Raw genomic sequence first — 26,625 nt, 5'->3', positions numbered from 1 at the left:
ATAGCCTAAAAAAAAAAAAGAAGTTAAAAGATTAGATTAGATTCAACCGTTGTCATTTCACAGAGTACAACGACATTTGCTTTTTGCTCTAGACACAGGGTCAGCTATAGTCAGCACCCCTGGAGCAATTAGGGGTGAAGTGCCTCGTCCAAGGGCACAACGGCAGTGGTAGACACCTTTAGATATGATGCCCGCAACCCTACAGTCACCAGGTCACATCCGGCTCCCTCCTGAGGTGGGGATCTCTGACCTCTAGGCTACCTGCCGCCCCAAAACTCAGTCATAAACACAAACGATTGTGGCTCCTTGACTCGGGACCATATTCGATCAAACCCTTGACCCTAAATTACATGATAAGTACCAAATCAAAACGTTGAGGTTAAGCGGGTCGGGGTTGAGTATCACAGGGTCAGACCAACCTGTGACTCAGAGGTGGTCCTGCTCTTGGGGGGCTCCGTCTCCGTGGGCGACGTGGGCACACTCCCGTTGAGTGAGTCTGTGATGAGCAGGGTCCGCCTCTCCCGGGTGTTCTTCTCACACTTGGTCACCCGGAACCTGAAAGGAGAGAATCAGAACCAGAATCAGAATTGTATGCTTTTATTTATTTGAAGGCTCCGTTCGTAAATCCGCTCAGAGAGCGCCGGATCGCACACTGGGTTGAACGTCATAAAGGGACCAAGTCGTTTGATTGGACGAAGAGGCACTCCATGAGTGCAGATCGGATTTCCAGAGCAAATTTACGAACACAGCCTACATCTTAACTGTACTAGGACGCAAGAGTAAAACTCTTTGGCTTTAGTTCCTCAACATAGGAACATGGATAGGGGTAGGACATGATAAGCTTAGGCTTCATCCTACTCCTTTTCGAACAGTGATACCTGTATTTTTCGTTATTAGTTATTAGTTTTTCTTTTTGACTTTTAAATCATGTTCGAAATAAAGATTCATTCATTCATTCATTCATCATCATCATCGACATTGCAGCATTCAGATACAAAAACAACAAAAAACAACAACGTAAGTAAGTCAAAAAAGATCAAAGCCATGACTCTGGTGACAGAGGTGACAAGACAGGTGGGGGGGGGACCTTTCTAACCCTAACCCTAACCTTTCTATACCTCCTTCACCTGCAACACTGAACAGGAGAACTTGGACTGCGCTATTTGGAGTAACCTAGATGATGACGACGGAGAAAGACGACACCATGACAAAGAAATAAAACAAACTCTAAAATCCTCAACGTCAGCTGAATAGAAAATAACGAGATATTATCCTATCTTAATCCCAACACGACAACGACGATAACCAAACGTAACCGACAGGACCAGGACTGGGGGTCTCCTGCTCACCACCAACCCTGTGTCTTCTCAAATAGACCAAGAAGCTAGTTTGTCACCATAACGGGTGACGTTGGGCTGATAGTACCCAGTTGTTCCAAAAGTTCAATCTGGATCCGAATGAATCCTGATTCTTTTTTTTCGCTAGCCAGGATCAGATCTCTCTGGCTGATTTGGAGTCGTATCGGGGGGGGGGGGAATCAGCCAGCTCAATCTGGCATCAGAGAAAAGAATAGCAATCGTTCTGATCCAGATTAAAAAGGTTTCGAACAACTGTGCCCCCAGATAGCGACATTCCCACATGTCGGTATGGCCAACGACGCCCTATTAGCCGATGCATATCTATCTGCTACACAAAAAATCCTACCGCGCCCGACGACCGCGAGCTGATCCCTTTGGCTTACGGGCGGCGGTGTGATCTGAGCTGCTGTATTCCCCCCCCCCCCCTGGCTCGGAGCCCGGGTTACTTCGGAGTGAGGATCACACCCCCCCCCCCTCGCACTTCACAGATTCAATTAAAGCGCTAAATGAACGTTCCCTCCCAGGTCACGCTGACCTCAGGAGCCTCCATTCATCTGGACGAGCGAATTAAAACGCAGCCACAACACCGGGCGGGCACTCTGCATTCACGTCGGCGCTCCACATCAGCACTCTACTGGAATACAGGAATAGCGGGGGTCTGGAGGGATGGGGGCGGGGGGGGCGGGGGGGGAGGAGGCAGTGAGACTGACACGTTCACTCGTTCACTTGATCTCTAGAACGAACTAGAAACACACACGTACACACTCTTTGGTTTTCAAACACACCCAGGTTTACATGTACAACTGTCCAATTTATTTTTCTCTCTCTCTCTCTCTCTCTCTCGCACGCACGCTTTCTCTGCTATGTAACGACAGACAGACGCACACACACGCGCGCACACGCGCACACACGCGCACACACACACACACACACACACACACACACACCAACCCACACCCACACACCCCCATACACCCCCACACGCCCACACGCCCACACGCCCACACCCACCCCCACCCCCACGCACACACACCCACCCCCCCCACACACCCAACCCCACCCCACCCCCCCACACACACCTTCCCACCGCCAGCACGGTGACCTCTCCCAGGCTCTTCCTGTCCGCCGTCCTGCTCTTCCCGGACGACGGCAACCGCATCAGAGGCCACTTCTTGTGGCTGCAGCGGTTGCAGATGTTCTTGGTGCCGCCCACTCCGCCTATGGTGTGCAGGTGGCTGCAGGTGTGCCTCTCGGCCCCCGCCGGGGCCCCGGGGGACACGGGCGTGGTCGGGGGGTTGGGGGTGGTGGGGGTGACGAGGGAGGTGGGGGTGACGGGCCTGAGGGGAGAGAGAATTCAAGTGATTTGTATAAACATTTGAACAAAAACGTAAACAAAAAAGGGTATTGGAGATGTCACAGGTGCTGTGCTATCTGTCACCCATATCACCCTTTTGTCCTGAAGAGCTTTAACGGGAGGTCAGGTTTGTTTGGCTACAGCACATACACAAAACACACCCGCTTCAACCGATGACGGCGTTGGTCATCATACTCGTATACACTATATGGACAAAAGTATGTGGACACAATTATGGTCTGGGGCTGTTTTTATGGTTTGGGCTAGGCCCCCTAGTTCCAGTGAAGGGAAACCTTAATGCTACAGCATACAATGCGATTCTAGAGAATTTTAGTTTTTTCCAGTTTCAGCATGACAATGCCCCCATACGCAAAGTGAGGACCATAATGACATGGTTTGCCGAGTTTGGTCTGGGAGAACTTGACTGGCCTGCACACAGAGCTCTGACCTCAACCCCATCGAACACCTTTGGGATGAATTGTAGTACCCGACCTCATTAATGCTCTTGTGGCTGAATGGGAGCAAATCCCCGCAACCATATTCTAAAATCTAGTAGAAAGTCTTCCCAGAAGAGTGTTATAACAGCAAAGTTGGGACCAACTCCATATTAATGCCGATGGTTTTGGAATGAGAAGTTCAACAAGCACATATGGGTGTGATGTTCGAGTGTCCCAATACTTTTGTCCATATAGTGTATGTTTCAGGCTGGAGCAGCAATCAATCAATCGATCAATCAAATGTATTTATATAGCACATTTAAACATGACACTTGTCAACCAAAGTGCTTTACAGTAAAAGTACTCGTAAAGAGTAAATAAACAGAAAATAAACAACCAACAGAACTACAAAACAACAGAGCAACAGAACAACACGTCAGAACAACACGTCAAAACAAACAAGGCAAGAGTCAAAGTGAGTCAGGGAACGCTGTGTGTGTTTTGAGCGTGGGCGGTTAGGAGACCCTTGTCAGCAGATCTGAGGGCCCTGACGTTGGTATAGGGGGCGAGGAGGTCTGCTAGGTAGGAGGGGGCCTTACCATTAAGAGCTTTACAGACAAAAAGAAGAACTTTAAAGTCTATCCTTAAAAGTCTAGCGTACTGGGAGCCAACGAAGGGAGGCGTGGACAGGTGTGGACCACAGCTCTCCAGGACCGACTTGACCACCCCTGTCAGACCCCAGTGTCCTCAGATCTAGTTCAAGGCTGGTTCAGTACTATTCTATCTTTAGATTTTGAGGGACGGAGAACAGCGGTGTGAACAGAGTGTGTGTGTGTTTTGACCCTGTGTGACCCTGGTCACAGCTGCTGTCTGGATCAGCTGAGAGTAAGCACTGCCTCGACACCTGTGTGTATGCATATACATGAGTGTGTGTGTGTGTGTGTGTGTGTGTGTGTGTCCTCTCCAGGTTCACGGTGTAAATGGCATAAGTGGCATCAGTGCTGCGTGCTGGGAGGGCTCCGAGCGCAATGGTCACCATTCCTCCACAGGACGTCATGGAAACGTCATGGAAACGGGAAGATTTAGCCAAGGGCAGGGAGATGAAGGCAGCTAGAGAGAAAAGAAGGAGGGAGGGGTGTGTGTGTGTGTGTGTGTGTGTGTGTGTGTGTTAAAGGAGAGAGGCTTTCTTGGCCACACGACGCACAGCCAGATGAAGAGTGTGGATATAAAGAGTGTCATAAAGAAGGGATGCATATAGAGGATGAAAGAAAAGTAGTGGCCTGGGGTGGTCCGGTGGTCTAGCACCGCGGTCTACAGTGCACACATATGCCCATAATCCGGCCCATGCCCTGCCCTGCCCTCTCTCCCTTCTTCTCCTTATTTTCCTGTCTGTCTTCACTAGATCTGTCCAGACTGCCCCACTCAGAAAAAAACACTTTCAGAAAGAAAAGAAAAGTAAACGAGGAACCTGTGGAGAGAAAACACAGTCAAAGGAAACAAGGAGAGAGGGAGGGAGAGAAGGATGGTGGAGGAGGGAGGTGATGGAGAGAGGGATGGAGGAGGAGGTGATGGAGAGAAGGATGGAGGAGGAGGTGATGGAGAGAGGGATGGAGGAGGAGGTGATGGAGAGAGGGATGGAGGAGGAGGTGATGGAGAGAAGGATGGAGGAGGAGGTGATGGAGAGAGGGATGGAGGAGGAGGTGATGGAGAGAGGGATGGAGGAGGAGGTGATGGAGAGAGGGATGGAGGAGGAGGTGATGGAGAGGGATGGTGGAAGGAGGTGGTGAGAAAGATTAATGATGTGGAGAGAAAACACAGTAAAAGGAAACAAGGAGAGAAGGATGGAGAGAGGGATGTTACGGATAGAGGGAGGGTGGAGGGAGGTGAAGAGAGGGGCACGGAGAGGTGTAGCACACCGTGCAGGGCAGAGAGAGGTCGTGGATTAACGATGTGGAGAGAGAGCAGCACTGCGGCGAGGAGTGGAGGAGAGGAGAAGGAGAGGAGGAGAGGAGGAGAGGAGAAGGAGAGGAGAAGAGGAGGAGAGGAGAAGGAGAGGAGAAGAGGAGGAGAGGAGAAGTTAACTACTGCATCCAGACAGGGGACTGTGAAATCTCCATCCAGGCAACAGCAACCCCCCTAACACACACACACACACACGTCTCGCCACCCCGCCCCGCCCCCTTGTGTCCCATAAATTACCCCCCACCCTCTTCTCTCTGTGTGACACCCCCTAAAGAGCCTGCTCTCCTACCCCTAAGTGTTCTACTGGCAGTCTGCCCACCCTGGCAGAAAGAGAGTGAGAGTGTGAGAGAGAGAGAGAGAGAGAGAGAGAGAGAGAGAGAGAGAGTCTGAAAGAGAGAGAGAGAGAGAGACTGAGCGAGAGAGAGTGAGAGTCTGAGAGAGAGAGAGAGACTGAGAGAGAGAGAGAGAGAGAGAGAGAGAGAGAGAGAGAGAGAGAGAGAGACAGGCAGACAGCGAGGGGAGGGGGACAATGAGAGGAGACAGGGAGAGAGAGACGGGAGGGGGGGAGAGCGAAAGTGAGTGAAAGACAAAGAGAGGGAAAGACTGACAGAGAGAGATAGAGAGAGAGAGAGAGAGAGAGAGAGAGAGAGAGAGAGAGAGAGAGAGAGAGAGAGAGAGAGAGAGAGAGAGAGAGAGAGAGAGAGAGAGAGTGAGAGAGCGAGGCTGAGCCCAGAGTGGTGCTGGGATATGACAGTGGTCCATGTCCAATGGACTTTTCCAGAACACCCAGTCCTGCCTCACCACCAACTTGGCCGCCACAATTTATTCCCTCCTATCGTCACTCTGTCTCACACACCACGAAAATAACTCTTTCTTTCTTTCTTTCTTTCTTTCTTTTCTCTCTCTCCTCCTTTTGCACCGCTCCTCAAGGTCGCGGCGGCGGCGCTCCCCTCGCTCTCCTCGGGTGAACGAAAATAGAGACGTCTGGTCTCAGACCGACGCCTCTTCTCACCCTGGCAGCGTGGCGGGGGCCTTTTCAAGAGCAGCTCCTTCTCAATGAAGCTTTCAGAGGGCCAGCCCTGTCAAGGCTTTGGAAGTGAATTGTAACCAAGGAGGTTTTTTTGAGGCGGGGGGACACATTAGCATTTTCAATGATGAAATACAAAGCTGCAGTCCTCAGTATCTTGGCCCCTTATCAAAACTCCCCCGATCCATAAAAGAATCGAGCTGCTTTGACTTGCTTCCCTGTTTCACTTCAGTACACACACAGTCCACGTGAGAGAGCGGCTCTCGGGTGCCATTTTAGAGAGTGCTCGCGTCGCCATCTAGTGGCCGAGAAGGGGACCACCGCACCCACCAGTGGTATCCTTGGCAACGATGTCCCTTAACACCGTTTTATTTACTCAGAGTTTAAGGAAGCGTTTCATAAACCTGGACAGAAATTGCATCAGGCGTGGGCGTCAGACAGATTTAAGGCCGGGCGGTATACAGGGAGCATCTTAAAACACACTGGTTCAGACTTTAATGTATATTTTATGAGGGCAGACTAGAGGCTGACTTGAACTTGAGTGGTGAGTTTGTGTTGCTGTGAGCAGACAGGAGGCGCCACTTACCCATCAGAGTCAATGCTGTTGTCATGAACCATGGCTTTGAGGGCGTCCGAGTTTGCTGGAGGGAGAGAGGGATAGAGAGAGAGAGAGAGAGAGAGAGAGAGAGAGAGAGAGAGAGAGAGAGAGAGAGAGAGAGAGAGAGAGACAGAGAGACAGAGAGACAGAGAGAGAGAGAGAGAGAGAGACAGAGAGACAGAGAGACAGAGAGACAGAGAGAGAGAGAGAGAGAGAGAGAGACTTACCATAAGACTGTAAATAAGTTTAAGCATTTCTTTATTCTATAAAGTATATCTTTAAATGTATGTACATGACATTCTTTTTGTTTTTATCTTTTATCACACTTGCTTTGGCAATGTAAACGTATGTTTCCCATGCCAACAAAGCCCTTTAAAATTGAAATCGAATTGAGAGAGAGAGAGAGAGAGAGAGAGAGAGAGAGAGAGAGAGAGAGAGAGAGAATAGCGGCCTGGGAGTTAGCGAGGAGAAGGCGGGAGCGGCTTCAAAAGAGGGCCGTTATTGAAAGATTGTTCCGGCCGATAAGTCCTCCGCAGAAACACACGGTTCTGAACGACCTCTGGGTACCTTCGAGCGAAGCAGGAAAAAATACAAGCGTGCATGAAACACTCCGAATATGAGGCCAATAAGCTCTATGAAGGGAGCGATGTGCATCAAGGTCAACAAGTATTAAGTAACAAGTGTCCTGGGGGGCAAGTGGGGGAGGAGGGGGGGCAACTGGGTATGCAGGCTTTTGTTCTAACCAGCAGTAACACACCTGGTTGAAACAACTCTTAACCGTTGACGCGCTCGATAAGTCGAATCAGAAAAGTGTGGTTAACACACTTAAGTCAGAAGAACATTTAGAAACACCTAATTATAATTATGATAATAATGATGATGTAGCTCATTGACCTTGTTGTACGCCCTGTTGTCGTGGTAATAATAGGGTTGCCCCAGAAACACCTAGAACTGTCCTACTAAAGCTCATCATCCGTAGCCAGGGGGCATTCGAAGCTCTGGCAACATTCCTGATCACTTTAGGAGCTTTAAGGCCGTTGATGCACCAGGGTGTGTGCTGCCTGTGCTGCGTGAGCGGGTCAAGGCTTTAGGCTTTCCCTCGTCATGGAGCCGAACACCCTTGTCAATCCTCTGACACACACACACACACACACACACACACACACACACACACACCCACACACACCCCGTGGCGATGCCACTCAGCGACGATGAGCCAACATCTTTTACTAGACGAGGTGACTCACTTCGTAAGAGAGCTTAAGCTTATCAGAAGCAGAAACCCTCGTCATACCATAAAGACGGGAAGTACCTATCGCTGGTAGGATGTTCTTCTAGGAGCTATAAATGTATATACCCGGGAAAACAGCCATTCAATAATCCTGCTGAGGAGCCGTAACTGGCGTTTAACCGAATCACTCCGACTTCAGTGAGAAGGGCATTTCCTGGCACCTTCACACACACTGAAAGGGGGAAGAGGAAGATTAATGTGTCGATGTTCACGGCGGGCTTATTTACTCGCCTGAAAGGGAAAACTGGCGACTGGCATGAGGAGGAGTACACATCAGCATGGAGGTGAAGGAGCTAAACGGACACAACAGGGGAGCGTGTGTCGGCATCCTGATCAAGAGGACTGGGTTGGCAGAGCCGATATTGATTATTGGTCACGGTCCCCTTTACACTGGCAAATGACAAGTCCACTTTTTTTTTACGAAAAAGGAAATACGCTGACTAAGGTGGAAGACTATATCGGTGACGTTATAATGGCGTCAGAATGTGGATGATTGAAAAAACTAACCCCCCCCCCCCTCCCTCCACACGCTTACTTCATTCCACACATTATGTTCACTTCCTGACTCATCCATCAGCATTCTGAGTACAAACATAACACTTCAGGTCATTTTATATACACTCCCTCAACGGCCCAGTTTCCTCTGAGGTTTCAGTAAGAGACGCTTCCTAGAAAAGCCTAGAAACACCGGATGTTTCCCGGATGTTGAACAAGGTCACACACGCTCACACACGCACACACACACACACACACACACAACAATGTGAGAGAGAGACGCCTTGCCTTGTGTGTGAAGAGGTCTTACAAAGGTCAGAGTGATTAAGGCACATTTCTCAGCTCTCAGACGGTGTGACTTAAATGTCAACTGTGGGATACGTACGCTACGCACGCTACGCACGCTACGCACGCTATACACACGCGGTAGCCTAGGATAGACGACAAGAGATACCAGCTCATCAGCTCCTTGCAGTTTCAATAAGAGGGAGCATTCGTTTAACAATTTCTGGGGTTATTAAAGTTCTGGGGTCAAAATAGAGTATACAGCATAAGATGGGGGGGGGCGGTGGTAGCCTAGAGGCTAGAGAGGCCGGTTAGCAATCGGGAGGTCGCTGGTTCAATCCCCGCCTCAGGAGGGAGCTTGCATGTGTCCTTGAGCAAGGCACCTAGCCCCTAATTGCTCCAGGGGCACCAAGCATGGCTGACCTTGTGCCTAGAGCAAAAAATACCAAATTCCAACACTTGACTGACAAGTTGATTGATTGGGTATAATTAGCTTACCTTCATTTTTCATGATGTAATGAACAATCTGTCCCACTGTGTCATTGTTGCTGTCACTGAAGGTGTCATTGAACTCTGGAGGGAAAACACACACACACACACACACACACACACGTCACAATACATATAGAATCATTCAATCATCAACGGCTGTGACGAACATTAGAAATGCAAACATCATGTGTGTGTGGGGGGGAAAAGCCACCAGACTGGTTAGTTAAGTTTCATATTGGTTTCAGGCCGTGATCACATCAGTCATTTTCTCTCTATGACATCCTAACCTAGTCGGCGTTTATCAGCCGCATAACTGGTGAGGGACGGGGAGACGCCCGCACGCACGCACGCACCTCGGACAATGAGGTAATCCCTCAGGTATGGGATGTGTTTAACATATATATGACAGAGGGAGCGAAGGGAATCTTATGTCCTCAGGGAGCCTTAGGGCCAAAACTCAGAGGCTAACAAACAGCTTCTTCCCCTGGCGATCAGGCTCATGAACAACCCACCGTAGACAATTGACTATTATCCCCAAACCACACACACCCCGTGTATACGGACTACGAAAACCTTAAGCTCACAGCCACTATCTATTATTACTAGTTGCACCACTAGTGTATCCTGTCTTACCTGTACTATTGTCACCTTTCTCTTGTATTAAGCCTATTGCCTTATGTCTTGTGCTGCAACGTCAGGAACCAAAGCCTAAGAATTGTACTCTCATACTCGTGTAATGTGACGTAACAAGACAACTCGAAACTTGACCAGGGCCCAGTTGTTCAAAACGTTTAATCTGGATCAGAATCATCCTGATTCTTTTTTGCTATCCAGGATCAGATCGAGCTGTCTGATTCCCCCGATACGACTCAATCACCCAGATTGATCTGATCCTGGATAGCAAAAAAGAATCAGGATCATCGGTTTTCAGCACTGTGAGTAGAACACATTGGCCTGTTGACTGCAATGGCAACTCACTAACAATTGTAAGTCTGCTGATCCGTTTAAGTGATTAACCTGGATGATATTCCTAGTAAAAAAGGTCTCTCCCTTCCTATCCCATTCACAGTACCTCCCGTTCCCAAAACCCCCACCCACCAGCCCCCCGCCTACACCCTTGCCCTTCCTGCTTCCTTGTGCTTCCCGCGGTCAACTTCCTGTCTTGACTTCTGGTATGGGCAGGACTTGTGTCAGCACCTCCGGAAAAGGCCGAGATTGCGTCCGTGTTTCCCGAATTGTCTGAATTTGTTTTCTCCAATCGGTCTATTTATTGTTATACGACAGCAGATGACGAGTAAATATGAGGAAAAACATAAAAATGAGGCTAAATATAATAAGAGATGGGAGGGAGGGGGGGGGCGGGGGATACATGATAGTCATGAATGGAGGAGGGTGGGAACATTGCTTCAGAGTTGGACGAGGAAGTAGAGTACACACACAAACACAGGGTTTGTCTGTGATCTTTGTTCCAATACAATGTAGGAGATGGGGAGGGGGGGGGGTGGGGTGGGCCCAGAGAGAGAGAGACTTCAGACAGTACACACACACACACACACACACACACACACACACACACACACGACACAGAAAAGCTCCTAATGGAGTTTCACCCCAGCACTCGGTAGTGGTAGGGAGAGATAAGTGCAGCCTTTATCCTGTACAAAGAGTGCATAGAAGAGGCGAGACAGAAATGCAACATCAGCCTCTCTAAGGACAGCTAGTTACTAACATAACTCAATGGCTGTGCTCAAATGGGTGGAGAGAGAGACAGACATTCTTTCATACTCCTCCTCCTCCGTGTTCACAAATACTACCCTCTGCATGCTTCCTGTTCTCATGATGCATGTGACCTAACCCCCGGCAACACTCTGGGCCTGCCGGAGCCTTCATGTATAAACACGAGGGGAGGGAGAGGGAGAGGGAGGGGGAGAGGGAGAGGGAGAGGGAGAGGGAGAGGGTGCGTACTTCACTATACACTTCTATGCCTCGCCCTTGTCTGCGGCCAAGCCAGGGTGGCATGACTCCACGTGAGCTAAGCACACTCACTAGGTCAAACAGAGAAGCGCTCAAAAAGACAGGAGGAGCAACTCTCACTCGCTCACAACCTCAATTATTCAGGGGTGCAAACTGGTGATGGCCCAAAAAGGTGACACTTTTTTTTGCGGCGGCGGCGGCTAACCTTAGGGTGGGGGATAGCGCTAGGACTAATGGTGTTAAATAGATATCGCTAGCACTAACGGTGGTCTAACAATGATGCGTGTGTAAGTAGCGGCAGCCCGGACCTTAACACCTGCAGAATGACTTCGAAAACAGTTTTATTGTGACTGTGTTCTCTATGATGTATGGAATTGTACCTAGCTCCCTGAAGCTAAAAGTTAATTCAACAGCAGCAGAGTTTAGCAGACAGGGAGATTAGTTAGCTTGCGCATCATGTGACTTGGAAGAGACTTAGACACCCCCTCCACACCCAAAATAGTTTTTTTGCAGATCTACACAATTCACATGGATGACACATTTTGAGATAAAAACAGCAGAAAGGTGACAAGTTCACACCCCTGATTATATCGTTCTCACTATCTTGAACGAAGGACAAATATTGTTCATTGGTCATTATGAAACGTTACAAGACATATTGTACAATTACAAAACCCCAAAAAACGGAACACATACTGTCAAATCTGCTCACAGTACAAGAGCCTATTTATTGTTTCGTGATAATCACGTTTCAGGAAACCAGGTATTGATTGGGAGGACGTGCTCCCGTAACAGCCCTGACCGCCCCTCTGTCTTCCCACGCTCCGTTTATCTGTCTCTTTTACCTTTTTTTTTCTCTCTCACCCTCTCTGTTTACGTCCCACGTCCTGTCGTGCTGTGTGTGTTTCTCCTCCTCTCACTCTCACTCTCACTCTCACTCTCACTCAGTACAGGTGTCGGTCCACGATTGGCCCTGCCCTCCCATCCGTCATCATTCGCGCTCCTGTTTCCGGACCGAACAGCCGTCCGTCCATCAGTCTATTTACAGCCCTCCTGCGCTCTGTTCGCAAGTCATCGTCTGTCGTGTTTTGTTTGACGGTGATGACTGACAGTAAAGTAGCCAAGCCTGGTGGTGTTTCTGTTCGGCTGTTTTCTTTGCATGGTAGCTTGGCCGCCATTGGTGTGTGAATGTGTGTGTGTGTGAATGGGTGAATGACAGGCCGTTAAAGCACTTTGGATAAAGGCGCTTATATAAGTGCAGTCCACTTACCGTTTACATTTCATCACATAGTGACATCTTTATTATCAACAGTAGGCTAGGACCGGGGGCCACCCCATGTATTTATATGTGATCTGGTGTGGTTAGGTAGAGAGGACTTCTGAGTTCTTTGTCACAGTCCCAACATCCCCTTTGTTCCCTTGTGGCGCCTACGTTGTTGTTAATACAATCAATTCTTTCATTTTAGTTTCTGGTTTTTCATCGAGTTTTGTTTGTCACACACCTATTTCCCATGGGAAAGTGTGTCCAAACTTTTGACTGTAAAGTACAGTACATTCGTGGCCTGGGGGTGGTCCAGTGGTCTAGCACCGTGGTCTGCAGTGCACACATTATGCCCATGTCAGCATGGGTTCGAATCCGGCCCATGCCCTGCTGACATGTCCTCTCTCCCTTCTTCTCCTTACTTTCCTGTTTGTCTTCACTATCTCTGTCAAATAAAATGAAAAATATGAGTGGGACTGCCCCACTCAGAAAAAAAGAATAAAGTACAGTACATTCAGCAGCATCGCGGCATCATGTAAAGCCCTGGTTTTACACTAGACAGAAGGGACGTAACACTCTCCCATACCGCAGCATAAGAATACTTACATTTCAGAATACTTGTACTATAAGCGGTCATTGAAGACCGCAATGAACTGTTTGCACTGGTTCATTGTGTACTGTTCATTGAGGACCCTGACCTTTCCTCCCTTGACTCAGTCATACGGCTGGGTCTTATCTCTCGTCTCTTGTGAGACTCAATGTGAAACCGAGTGTAAACTCACTCGAAACCGACCGAGTGACTTTTCTCTTACAGACATGATAACAACCCCCTCCACAAACTCACTACTTGTGTTTTAAAAGTCAAGCTGTGCTAGGAACTGCTGGAGGCCAATTTGGAACACATATAGCATGTCCAACTCCTCCCCCAGTATCATTAGAGAAAGCTTTCACTTTCATGTGGTAGTAATAACACCACCACGTCAGACAAACACTTAGGAGAACCGTCAGGTAAATGACGGTTTGAGGAGGAACAAGAATCAGGGACGGAAGTTACAAGCCCACATTGTGAGGCTAATCCCATATACTTTCCTGATTATAAACGACTCAACGAGATCATATTGTGTCTATCTCCTGTCTGTGGGATACTAATAGGCACTCTGAACTGACTTGCTCTCTCGTGATGCTGGAAATCTAACCCCTGCACTATCCAATAAAGCTGATGACTATCCAGTAGTCAAATCTCATCTTGAGGAACATCTAATTCTAACCTAATGGATACTCTTCCCATGGCGCAGAGTGGCTACAACTGCACTCTAAAAACAGCACCGACTGGGTTTCAGTCAGAGATAATACCAGGGTGTCGTCACGACGACTCACACATCATCATCATCATCATCATCATCATCATCCCACCCAGGAAGTGTTCGGCGCCCACGCGGGTGGCGTGCCCGCTGGTGAAGCGCCACTGTCTGGCCACCGTGACCCCCCCCCCACCCCCCCATGGTGGAGAGGGAGGGCCTGGCCAGCAGACTGACTGAGGTGGGGCCCCTCTGGAGACCCTCTCAAGTCACCCTTTGGCACACCGTGACTGGCCATGCCACCACGACCACAAGAATGGCACCCGAGAACAACCCCCCCCCCCCCCCCCCCGACACAGCCATCCACGACACTTACTGGTTTTTCCCTTCAACCGATACTGACGTGAAACTGGATCGGTAAAAAGCAAATAGAGGGTAGCCTCTTGTGTTTTCAGATCTGTGTAGATAGACGCACCTCTCAAGTTTCTAAAGCTGAAGATGAGTCAAGTGACGGAACCAGCTCACCACCACCACCACCACCACAATCACCACCTCCTCCTCCTCCTCCTCCTCCTCCGTCTCACCTGCACAGTGCTCCTCATCCCTCTCTTTCTCCGCCGCCAGCTCCTCGTCCTCGGCCTCTGTGGTGCAGCGGTAGCCCTTCCTCTTCAGGATGTGGCAGATGAGGACTCCCAGAAGGCCGAGCAGGAAGAAGACGGGCACCAGGACGAAGGCGATGTATTCTGGGTTCCCCATGTCTCCGGGGTTACTCCCCGCTGTTGGGGAAAGGGGGACATAGAGGAGGGAAGGATAGAAAGTGAGAGGGGAGGAGGGAGGAGGTCAAGTCAAATGAGGAATACAGCAAGAGGGAAGAGGCAGAGAGAGAGAGAGAGAGAGAGAGAGAGAGAGAGAGAGAGAGGGAGAGAGAGAGAGAGAGAGCATTCAACATGGGTGAGGGCTAAATAAAGATATGTATGCCATTCATTGCAGCTACATGCATCTGTGGGGACTACTTGGTTTCACATACACGTCGTCTACGTTACGTTCTTGCCTTTAGATATTCATATTCATATTTCAAGGCAGTGCCCGGCAGAGAGTAGTATAAACACGATCAACTGTCACCCAGGTATGATAATGATATATGACAGGGCATTCATGTTCTTTTCCTGGGTGAATAAGAAGGTCTGTCTCCCATTTCTCTCTCTCTCTCTCTCAAGCTCTTGTCCGGGGGTTGGCTGGGAGCAAGCTGTCATGTTTACCACCAGCAGGGCTTTAATGGGGAGAGCAGAGCAGAGCGACAGAGACAGCCACTCGCATTGTCGAGAGAGACTGCTGACTCAGAGGGGCTCTGTAATCCCTGTAACTTTCCATCTCTCTCTCTCTCTCTCTCTCTCTCTGCCTAGGATTTCTTTCTGAGAGAGGGAGGGAGACTGTCTTGCATGTTGTGTTCAACTGGACAGTTCACGTGCAGGTTGATTGATTGGGTCCCATTGAGATTTGTTTTGGTTGCCTAGCCATCCCTAGGGTTATCAGGAGTAAAAACACACACACACACACACACACACACACACACACACACAGAGCCATCTTTGTCTAGTTGGGCTTCTCCATGTCTGCTGTGTCAGTAAGCCAGATGTCAGGTTTAGATGTTGCACAGACTAGCGGAAGGTAAGTAGTGTCATTAAGCCTGATTCATACTGCCCTCCTTGAACCTGTGGTCGTGGTTACCACATTTTGGATTTTGTTTTTTTTCTTGGTGCTGTCTTCGCCTGTTCATTCAGCCCCTCCCTTCGGTCTCCTTCCCCTGGCTCTGTTCACCCTCTTCATTTGCTTGGTTGCTGAAGTGTGCGGGGTGGCCTGGAGGGGTGGGGGGGAGGGGGGGGGGGTGCTGATGTGGTGAGTTGGTTGTGGTGTCTATGGCAGACAGGTTTATTTTGTGTTTTTGTATGTTTTGAGTCCTGTATGTTTCGGTTCCTTTTTTGGTCCCCGATTTTTTATGGGCGGGGGGGGGGGGGGGACACAGCAGACATGGAGAAGCCCAACTAGACAAAGATTAGCGTGCGTGCGTGTGTGTGTGTGTGTGTGCGTGTGCGTGTGCGTGTGTGTGTTTCACTCCTGATAACCCTAGGGATGGCCTTTAGTCACCAACCAAAAAAACTAATCTCAATGGGACCCAATCAATCAACCTGCACGTGATGAAGAACTGTCCAGTTGAACACAACATGCAAGACAGTCTCCCTCCCTCTCTCAGAAAGAAATCCTCTGCTGTCCCCGTTCTGTTTGTTGTCTTACAGGGTGGCAGTTGGGGAGCGGAGGCCTGATTGTAGATGCAGCGCACCTCTGGCCACGCCTACTTAAGCTGTGCTGTGACACTCAGTCTCTCTCTCTCCATGCAGGAGCATACCTTCATACCTTAAGTTTTGACCCTTTTGTTTGTGGCAGCAGACCTTTTTTCCTGTGTTTACACCATACAACATTCCAATGCCTACTGATATCACTCACCATTGATTATATTGACTATCACATTCCACTTCTATTCTGTACGCTTTAGACTTAAGTACTGATTATTTCTGTACCCCTGACTTGTCTCCCTTCGAGCCGGGTTTGTGACAACACACACACACACACACACTCACTCACTCACTCACTCACTCACTCACTCACTCACTCACTCACTCACTCACTCACTCACTCACTCACTCACTCACTCACTCACTCACTCACTCACTCACTCACTCACTCACTCACTCACTCACTCACTCACTCACTCACTCACTCACTCACTCACTCACTCACTCACTCACTCACTCACTCACTCACTCACTCACTCACTCACTCACTCACTCACTCACTCACTCACTCACTCACTCACTCACTCACTCACTCACTCACTCACTCACACTCACACTCACACTCACACTCACACTCACACTCACACTCACACTCACACTCACACTCACACACACACACACACACACACACACACACACAGATGCTGCACCTCCTGTCCTGACCTGACCTGTTCCTATCTCCATTTGCAAACCCTCCATACCTCCCTCTATTTCCCAACATACTTTGATCTTGTCTCCCTCCCTCGCTACCCCTATCACCTCACCCCATCATTCATAATCTCTCAGGATTCATTTAATGCATCATCATCATCATACCCACTGATACTCCAACAACAACAACATTCCCTCTGCAATAACCATAAACCCCTCTTACTTCAACCCGCCCGCTTCCTTCCTACGCATAGCCACACACTGGACTTTAGACCCATAGAGTGGTCAGCTAAGACAAGGGAAGAGGTCAAAGTTCAGAGGCGTTGTGTCCTGATGTTGCCCCCCCCCACCACCACCACCACCACCACCACCACCACCACGTGAGGCATTCCACCCAGAGTCAAATCAGGCAAGACAATATAGCTTTTGTCTCTTTTTCTGTGTGCATGTGCGTTTGTTCGCATGCATGTGTGTGTTTGTGTGCATCCTTGTGGGTGAGAGGTGAGAGTGTAGGGGCCTCTATAGCGTGCCTTTAAACGTATTTCCCTTTGTCCAGGACGGGTCCTCCTCCTGCATGGAGCAGCTGACTGCGGTCATAATCACCGCTGACCGCGGCGTGCACCCGGGGAGTTTCACTGCGCTGGACCCGGGCCAAGCCCACGCTTGGAGAGACGGGATGCTTCGTATGAATTATGGGCCACGAGAGGCCAATTAGATGTCACTTCATATCCATAAGAATTAGGACTGAAGCAGAAAGGAGAGCAGAGACTTATGAAAAAGAGGAGCCGAGGATATTTCCTTCCGATATATATTCGAGAGTCATCGGGTAAAATAGTGCAGGCTAGAGTGGTCACTTGCGTTTAAAGCACTTTCAAAGAGATTCGTTTTCTGTAAGAGAAGAGATCAAAGCTCAGAAGGATTGAGCTCGGAAAACAGAACCGGCGTCTACTCAACAACGCAAAGCCTTGAAATACTGTGACGGGGTTTCGAGAACACTGTGTTCCTCGGAAGAATGAAAAAGCAATCATGGCACACCCATACTTGGTCTTTACAACGAACCTTACCATAATAGACATTCAGTTGACAACAGTCTAATGTGGTTTCCTTTCCTCTCTAAAAAGAAGAACTAGCCTTCAATCTGCCTGCTCCATACATTAGTGCAGAAGAAGAAAGGGTTATCCTTGACTATTAGGATGAACCCTTGCAGTGCCAAACCAGAACCGATGCCAGCAGCAGGATGAGTCATTCTCACATCATCTGTAAAGAAGAGGAACAGAGCTAGTAATATTGAGCAACATAGAGGACACGATGGGGCCCAACTCGTGATAAGATGACTCTTGACATTCCTACGACTCGTCGCCACGGTTCCCCAATGGTAGTGGGTGATGGTGTGGGTAATCCTGTGCATGGGTTGCTCACCACTCATATGAATAACGTTTTATGGATGGACGATTGATTAACAGTCAGAATAGGCCTACTAGTTAGCCAGCTATTAGTTAGCCAACCTATCAATGCAATCATAGACAAATACCATTGACCATCTCAATAACAATAACATCACCAAGAGGTCCTATGAGGGTGACAAAGCCGTGAGAAGAACCATACCATGGCACATATTCATATTCACCATCATAACTCATCCACAACTAACAACTAACGCTAACCTCAACTATCCTCCGGGGGGTCCCACAGCATCTCTGTTCTGCCTTCCTTCTTTTCTACTAGTGAAGAAGAGAATGTAAAAAACAAAAAAAACACAGCTCTGATCGCGCCCGTTTTCACAATGATTAACCTTGTTGATCTCTTATCAGACAGATTGAATTACAAACCAAATTGCCCTGCAGCCGCCTCTGGAAACACTTGAATTTCCTCTCGTCGTGCTGCGCTACACACATCTCCATATGGAGGACGGGCGATATTCAATGTGATCTGCCTGGTAAGACAATCAGTCACGATAGCACCGGCGAAATAAATTGATGTAGGGCCTAATCACGGCGATGTGACGGATTTGAAATGTGAGGATCTCACGGGTCAGTGTGAACGCTGTGATTGGGCAATCAGGCTCCTGGAGGAATGCACTGGAAGAAAAACAAAAAGACTGCCAAGACCGCAAACCTTCCCCACGCACACTACAAACATGAACATATCATATTATTAGAACTACTTGCACATATTATTAGAACTACTTGACTACCAAACTACTGTACTGTATTATATCGCATTTCACTATCATCATTGTACTTTGCACAGCATTTTTCATCAAGGTCACTGTAGTGCCATAACTTTATGAGTGTAGTATTACGTATTTACTTTACTTATTGTTATTGAGATTTTGTATCTTCTTGATGCTGCAATGCCAATGTGGAGGAACCAAAGCCAAAGGATTTTACTGTTGTGTACTTGAGATGTAATAAAAGCGATTCTGATTCCAATTCACCCCCCCACCCCCCATTCTGTATACAGTAATACAACTCTTACAGTTAAACAGCCATTGACATTTGTGTTACAGAGAAAACAAATGCACTAATGAGAAATAATAACATCAATAGCTCCGTCCATCACTTACAGAAAAGACAATGCGAAAGAAGATGTGAAACTAAAAATTACAAAGGTCATCCTAAGGAAACATGTCACTAGGACCTTACACAATGATCCACATTTACTTAGTAAATGTCTCACAGAAACAAAACAGATAGCAAGGGGGATATCCTACTGCTAACCGGAGGTAGACGGGTTCACTTTAAGGTTATGAGGATAAGGCTGTCTCCTAATATTCTATTAATATCTCTGCTGCTTGCATGAAACAATCTACCACATTAATGGTGTAATTCCTAGGGGTGAAGAGTCAGCGTCATGGTGTAGTATTACATGTGTGTATTCTTAAGTAAACTAGATATCAATATCACACTGCAAAAGTCAGCTCTAAAAAACAAGAACAAAAAACAAGAAAATGGGGGAATATTACTTAAAATAAGCACATTTATCTGCCAACAGAACAGGACAAATCACTTGCCAGGATTTTCTTAAAACAAGTAAAATATATCTTAAAACGAGTGCAGACAAACAAAAAACAAGCACATATTGCCTTGATTTAAGATATATAATCTTACTTAGATTTACTGTTTGCAGTGCATGGAGCATAACATATGGTAATTACTGTCAACCCAACAAGACAAATTAAAGGGTCTATTCCAGCTAGCTGTGTGAAAGACCTATTGAAAAGTTCCCTCCATTGAAAGAGTGTGTAAAACCCTGGGTTCCCTGTGACACTGGTAAACAGACTAAGGCAGTACTGTGTCTCCTGCCACCCTGTTACAGGTGGAGGGGGCCAATTCTATGTCCACCACAAGGGTCTAAAACAAAGGACACACACACACTAATACATGTACTCATACACACTCTATATATATACACATACACATACACACACACACACACACACTCACACTCACACTCACACTCACACTCACACTCACACTCACACTCACACTCACACTCACACTCACACTCACACTCACACTCACACTCACACTCTCAAACACACACACACACACACACACACACAGACACAGACACACAGACACAGACACTCACACTCACACTCACACTCACACTCACACTCACACTCACACTCACACTCACACTCTCTCTCACACACACACACACACACACACACACACACACTCACTCACTCACACTCACACTCACACTCACACTCACACAGGTCTACCATCACGTGTGTGACTGGTGCCATGCTCATTTGAAAACCTTGTGTTGGATGTCTCTGTCTAATAGAATAAGCCTGGGGATTCAGTCGTATCTTTGTGGGGGCAGGCAACCAGGCAACAGCTGCAGGCCTATCAGCACTGAGCAGCAGTCTCAGGGGTACAGCACCCAATGTGTGATAAGGTCATCATTTCCCCAGAACGAAAGTGTAGCGCTATTATTGTGAAGACTTCTCAGCATCAGGATGCCATAATTCCCTCAAGTCAGGTGGAAGTGTATGGTAAATGATACTGGGTTAAACAGGTTTAGGAATCATGTCATTAACCATCCAACAGCTGGCCTGCTGCCTGTGTACAAAGGACCACATCTGTGTGGCCCTGAGCCCCATGTCAACATCATTCATTGCAGGTGTAGGTAGGCCTACAGAACACCATCATCAACGCATGGAAAGCAATGCACATTCTATATCCTGTAGTTGTACACTGCAAAAAGTCAGCTCTCAAAAACAAGAAAAAAAAGCTATAAAATGGGGGAAATATTACTTAAAATAAGCAAAGTTACCTGCCAACAGAACAGGAACATTTCACTTGTTAAGATGTTCTTAAAACAAGTTAAAGATATCTTAAATCTAGTGCAGCCAGATGGAAAAACAAGCATAAATTGCCTTGATTTAAGATACTTAATTAGATTTACTTTTTGCAGTGTAGCGACGGGACTGCCATTATCAGAATGGCATGACAACCCATGAAACCCAGACTTACCCTAACAGCCTAACGTCTCATACCAGATCTGACACTGTCATTCACTTACATTGATACCATTCGGTTGTCTCTCATCCAACTATGGCACCTGTCAAATTTGACTTTGAACTTGAAGTTGTTTTTCTAACGTGTTTACGACACAAACGCAAAGTGTTTATATTAAAATCATAATATTATTCAAATGCATGTTTCAGTACAATGACGCACAGCAACGGAAACGTTGTATCACTCGTCTAACAGGTTGTTATTTAAATTTGTTTTGCAACAACCGCACCTTATTATAACCACAATAAAAGCTGACCACAGAACAGCCCCTGTTCATTCATGCTGTTTTTCCATCATTTCCATACGGTCGGGCTTGTAAACTTTAAGCTGTTAAATTCAAAGAGATCAGATGCAGTCTGCACTGAAGTTGGGCAGACAGATCCCTTTATTTCTCTATTTCTCAAACGGGGAATTTAATGGATTGATCTCTTACGTGGTCCAACGTTAGTCCCCGTTGAGTTAGTCCCCATCGTTGGTCAAAACTGCTGCTGCCCGAATGGCTGTCGATGGTTTCAGTTTGTGTCCAGCTTTTGACGCAAGTTCTGTCGAGAGATCCACGCTCATTCGGACTTCAGACGCTATTTCCTCATTCTCAAAGAGAGGAACTCCCTACTCTTAAAGGCGCAATCTGAGATTCACTCTGAACGTTTATTAAAGCTGTGCCATAACTCTCAACAACTACGGGGGAAAGGGTTCTAGGATAAGTAAAAGTGTCCAGAAAAACTTAGGCCTACACAAACATTAAAACCCACATAACATCTATATTTAGTACAGAATATTTACTGCAGAATATGGAGTAGCATCCAATCAATGCAAAAAAAACAGATGAGAATCCATCTGGTTTTTTTGCATTCCATGCTACTCCATATTCTGCAGGCTGCATTTTATTGGACTGTAGTTGACTATTAGTGAATCAACTAAATATAGATGTTTATGTGGGTTTTAATGTTTGTGTAGGCCTACGTTTTGCATCCAATGAGCTTGCATATAGGCCCACTTTGCCCTGTTTTCCATAGGCTTTTCATCTTGATTTCTTTACTTTGATTGAAAGCTTTTTCTAGTGTATTGAAAAATGGTGTAAAAACACCTAGAATAATATTTGACTTGAATTGATTGGACATGACATACCTCATGATCCTTTGAATCTTCCTCTATTTCTAGTAGTTCTATTTGGATTGTGGATGTTATATTATATATTACATCCTTTTTTTGTGTTTTTTACAACCAAATAGTACATTACTGGCATGGCCTGTATGGTGTGATCTCACAGCAAGCCCAGCCCAGCTGCATATCTGGGTCACGGCACCAATGGAACAGACGTCAAGGTGTTGCAAACAGTAGCCCCACAATTTGCAATACTCCTCAAATACCTGATGTTATCGAAAAGCTAGCAATTGGACAGCGTGGGTGGGGGTATTTGAACTTGAGAGTTTACCATTTCAACTCGGTTACACCTACATTGCGCCCAAATTGTGGAATGCACTGCCAGTTTACATTAGGGATGCAACCTCAGCAAATTATGTTCACGTCAAGACTAAAAACCCATCTTTTTAATATTGCCTTTAAATGACTAAATAATTAAATTAAGATTATAAAAACCCATCCTTTTAATATTGCATTTAAGTTACAAAATAATTAAATTAAGATTATAGAATGATTAAAGCACTTTGAGCTGCAACGTTTGCAGGAAAAGCGCTATACAAATAAAGTTATAATTATTATTATTATTATTATTGTTACATATGCATAGAGACGAGCACTTAATTTCATTCACCTCTGGCAAGGTTATCCAACCCGCTCGGTGCCCGTCCAATCCCTTTGCTTTGCTGCAGAACTGGCTGCTCTACTGTATAATGCATGGAATGGTGGAACGAGCTTCCCACTGTTGTCAGGACTGCAGAGTCGCTACTTATATTCTGTCGTAGATTGAAGACCTCCATCTCTTCAGGCTACACCTTAACTGTCCCTCCTAAAGACCTCTTCATCCCCACTACCCCCCTGTGTAGTTTCTGTAGGCCTCAGGTCCTAGCATAGATTTATTTTTCTTATGATGGCCCCCTCCACCTCCCCAACAGGATGAACATTGCCCCCCCCCCCCCCCTGCCCTGTTTTTGCACATTGTACATATTCTGTCTGTACATATTGTATTGATAACCATTGCCCTTGCTCTGTACATATCTACTGCATATATCTTAACTGTACATATCTCGCCCTTGTCTGTACATATCACACTGTATATATGTGTTCATAATATCTTTATGGCTTCTTTATGGCTATCTTTATGGCTAGATGCCGAATGCGTTTCGTTGTCTCTGTACACTGTACTCTGCCAATTGCAATTAAATTGAATCTGAATCTGAATGATTTACTTACTTAGAAAATGTATTTGTTGTAAGTCACTGTAACCAGGGAGTAGCTGAAAAGGACTGTATAATTTAGGAAGGGGCTGGTTATCTAACTAATGGAGCTAAATAGGCAGTATAGGAGGATACAGGCAGGGGGCGCCAGCAAACCGTTAGACTAGCAGTTAATGTCGTTAGCATTAGCAAGGGAACTAGCATTAGCATTAGCCTTCAAACAACTAGCATTAGCATTGGAGCTACAAACAACTAGCATTAGCATTGGAGCTACAAACAACTAGCATTAGCATTGGAGCTACAAACAACTAACACACGGTATTACATATGAACAACACATTTATTACACATGACGGTTGTATACATCCCCATATATACATTCCCTCCCGGCCGGCCACACACACACTCAATCACTCACTGATAGTCTCTGGCCTGAACAGGCTGATAGTCCAGGGCTGTGGTGCGCGTTGAGGCCTGGTTGAATGGCATGTGCGTCGATGAAGTTTAGCCGACGAAAGGGGGGGGGACGTAGCAACACGGAGGGAAAGGGCCGTCTTCGTGGTCTACCACGAGGTGAAGGGCCCAAGTCCCGTGGTCCGCGTCGAAGCTCCGCTGGAGTCAGTGTTTGGTCGCAGTCCGCTCGTGGAGGCGACGATGATGTCCAGCTGGCGTGTGGGTGTGTCCAACGTTGAACAGCCGGCTGCTGGCGAGGCGGTCCAACGGGAACACAACTAAACGGGCTACAGTGGTACACTCGATAATCACTTTTGGTGGTCCGCTTCAGCACGGGGTGCGTGTTACGGAATCCGCCATCTTCGATTGACTTCGTTGCTTTCTCTCGTTCTGCTTCTCTCTCGTTCTGCTTCTCTCTCGTTCTGCTTCTCCTCACACACTGACTCGCGGACTACTTCCGTTTCTTATATAGGCACCACCGAACGTAGCATCCGGGTCACGGACACACCCCGGATACTACGTCATCAAACATATGCATAAACATTACAAGAATAATACATACACTTCCTAAAACGTACAGAAATAGTATAGAAAATAACAAAGAAATAACTGGGGCAAAATAGGGCTGGTTTGGGGAAACTAAACTGGCACTAAACTGTGGGCCTTCACAACAGCCGCCCCATGAAACCCTCGGTTTCAGTTAACTAAGAAGGCACACTGGCTAGGCTGCTCTAGCAGCGTGAAGTAGGAGGTGATAGTGTTGACCACTCTGCCTGTCTGCCAGGCGGCGCGCGGAAGGGACTGGTCCATCACCAGTACCACGGCACCTTCGGACATCTTGTCTCTCTCCCTCAGCAGAATCTTCTGCTTCTCCTCCTTCTCCAGGGCGCGGATGTGCTCCTCGAAGCAGATCAGAGCGTCTTCCTGGTCCATGCTCTGCAGCGCCTCGTACTCAGCGAAGGAGGGGTCGGCCAGCAGGTACTGCTGGGCCTCGGACCAGGTGGTGCAGTAGGTGACGCTGGCCATGTTGTCCAGAATGCTCTTCAGCGCCTCCCAGTTCCTCTTCCTGAGCTGCTTGGCTTGTTCCTTCTCCTTCTTAGCCTTGTAGGCCTTAAACGCTTGCTTCTTCTCACTCAGCTTGGGCAGGGCGCTGTAGCGTGGGTCGTTGATGATCATTCTCATGGTTTGCTCCCATGACGCGTCGGATGAACCACCATCCTCCTCCAGAAGCTCTTTGAAGGCCTGCTTGGCCTCCTCTTCTGGGTTCCACTTTACTCTCTTCTTTGCCAACTTCGGCCTTTCCTCCTTGGAGGCGTCTACAATACTGGCTGAGACTTTCATGGCTGACGTGTACTTGACGGAGTTGACGGGTGCGTCAATGCTGACCTCGGCCACGTGAGGGTGCATGGCCACCTGCAGGTGTTCCTCGGCAACAGCTGTTGCCGCCATGGCACGGTAGCGCCACCACCGGGACTCCTTAGTCTGGGAGTTGTAGTAGTAGGTCTTCCCATCCAGAGACTTATGCTCTGTCCACAGAGACTTCTTCTTTGGTTGGTCATCCTGTGGTGAACCATTTGTGGTACTAACTGTTCCAGGTGCACTGGCAGCAATAGATTCCACTCCAGGCGGTCCGGTTGGTTGGTTTGCTTCTTCTGTTCGGACATGGAGGGATGACGTAGCTCTCCCGTCTCTATCTCTCCCCTCGGTAGCGCCTTGGAGGGCCCACCCAAGCGCAGTCTTAACAGCCATCGGGCAGCCTCGTGGTCCTCTCAGCGGAGGACGGAGCGACACGATCAGGTCAGCGTTGTCCGAGCCGATGAGAAGGGTTGGCTCCGCTCCTTCTATCGGGTGTAGGTCTACTCCCCGTAGGTGGGGATATCTTGCGCGTAACCTCTCCAGGGGGTAGTCGTAGCGGGAGAGCGCTAGCTGGTCGGAGGTGAAGACATTCTGAAGCCGATGTCTATCCGACGGCCGCCCCGCCGGGGAGATAGAGAAGTTGATTCTCGCCCCGGTGACCTCTTTAAGGTCGCGACGTATCGTGCGCAGAGTCAGCTTCTCCGCAGTCCCTTGGAGCCCCAACTGGCGCACTGCCCCCTGGAGAAGGATGGTCCGTTCCGACCCGTCGTCTAGAACGGCGTACGTGTCGTACACAGCGTTGTTGTGGTGAAGTCGGACCTTCACCACCTTCAGTAGAACCTTGGAGCTGCTGCTCTGTGGCGAGTCTAGGTAGTAGACAGGGGTTTCCTCTTCCGGTGCGCGACCGGACCTAGGGCTTCTGTTGCCCTCCGTGGACCTGGCGAGGGAGACCTCGTGTAGGATGTGGAGGTGGACCTCCTCACAGCGGTTGCACTTCCTCCTCAAGGTGCAGTTCTTCGCCAGATGGTCGCGCCCACAGTTCCAGCACCTCTTGTTCTCCTCGAGCCACCTCTGCTTGTCCTCGGTACTCAGG

General features: G+C 47.9%; 1 protein-coding gene across 2 annotated transcripts in view; it reads right to left on the bottom strand.

The window, feature by feature from the left end:
- Positions 1–26,625, bottom strand: part of rell1 (RELT like 1) — a 34,095-nt gene that overhangs the window by 2,340 nt on the left and 5,130 nt on the right. The window contains exons 1-6 of one of the 2 annotated variants that reach the window (XM_080543878.1): positions 21,800–21,906; positions 14,417–14,608; positions 9,306–9,380; positions 6,725–6,779; positions 2,438–2,695; positions 420–555 (exon numbers count right to left, since the gene is read on the bottom strand). In XM_080543878.1, coding sequence (XP_080400004.1) covers positions 420–555; positions 2,438–2,695; positions 6,725–6,779; positions 9,306–9,380; positions 14,417–14,608; positions 21,800–21,836 — 753 coding nt within the window. In that variant the 5' untranslated portion in view covers positions 21,837–21,906. Of the gene's footprint in view, positions 1–419; positions 556–2,437; positions 2,696–6,724; positions 6,780–9,305; positions 9,381–14,416; positions 14,609–21,799; positions 21,907–26,625 lie in introns of those variants that run through there. The other variant, XM_080543879.1, reaches the window with a different exon arrangement.

The sequence above is a fragment of the Nansenia antarctica genome (assembly GCF_963989245.1).
Source record: "Nansenia antarctica genome assembly, chromosome: 13".
Taxonomy (NCBI): Eukaryota; Metazoa; Chordata; class Actinopteri; order Argentiniformes; family Microstomatidae; genus Nansenia; species Nansenia antarctica.
The sequence above is the reverse complement of the archived record's forward strand: the minus strand, read 5'-3'. Positions and strand labels throughout refer to the sequence as shown.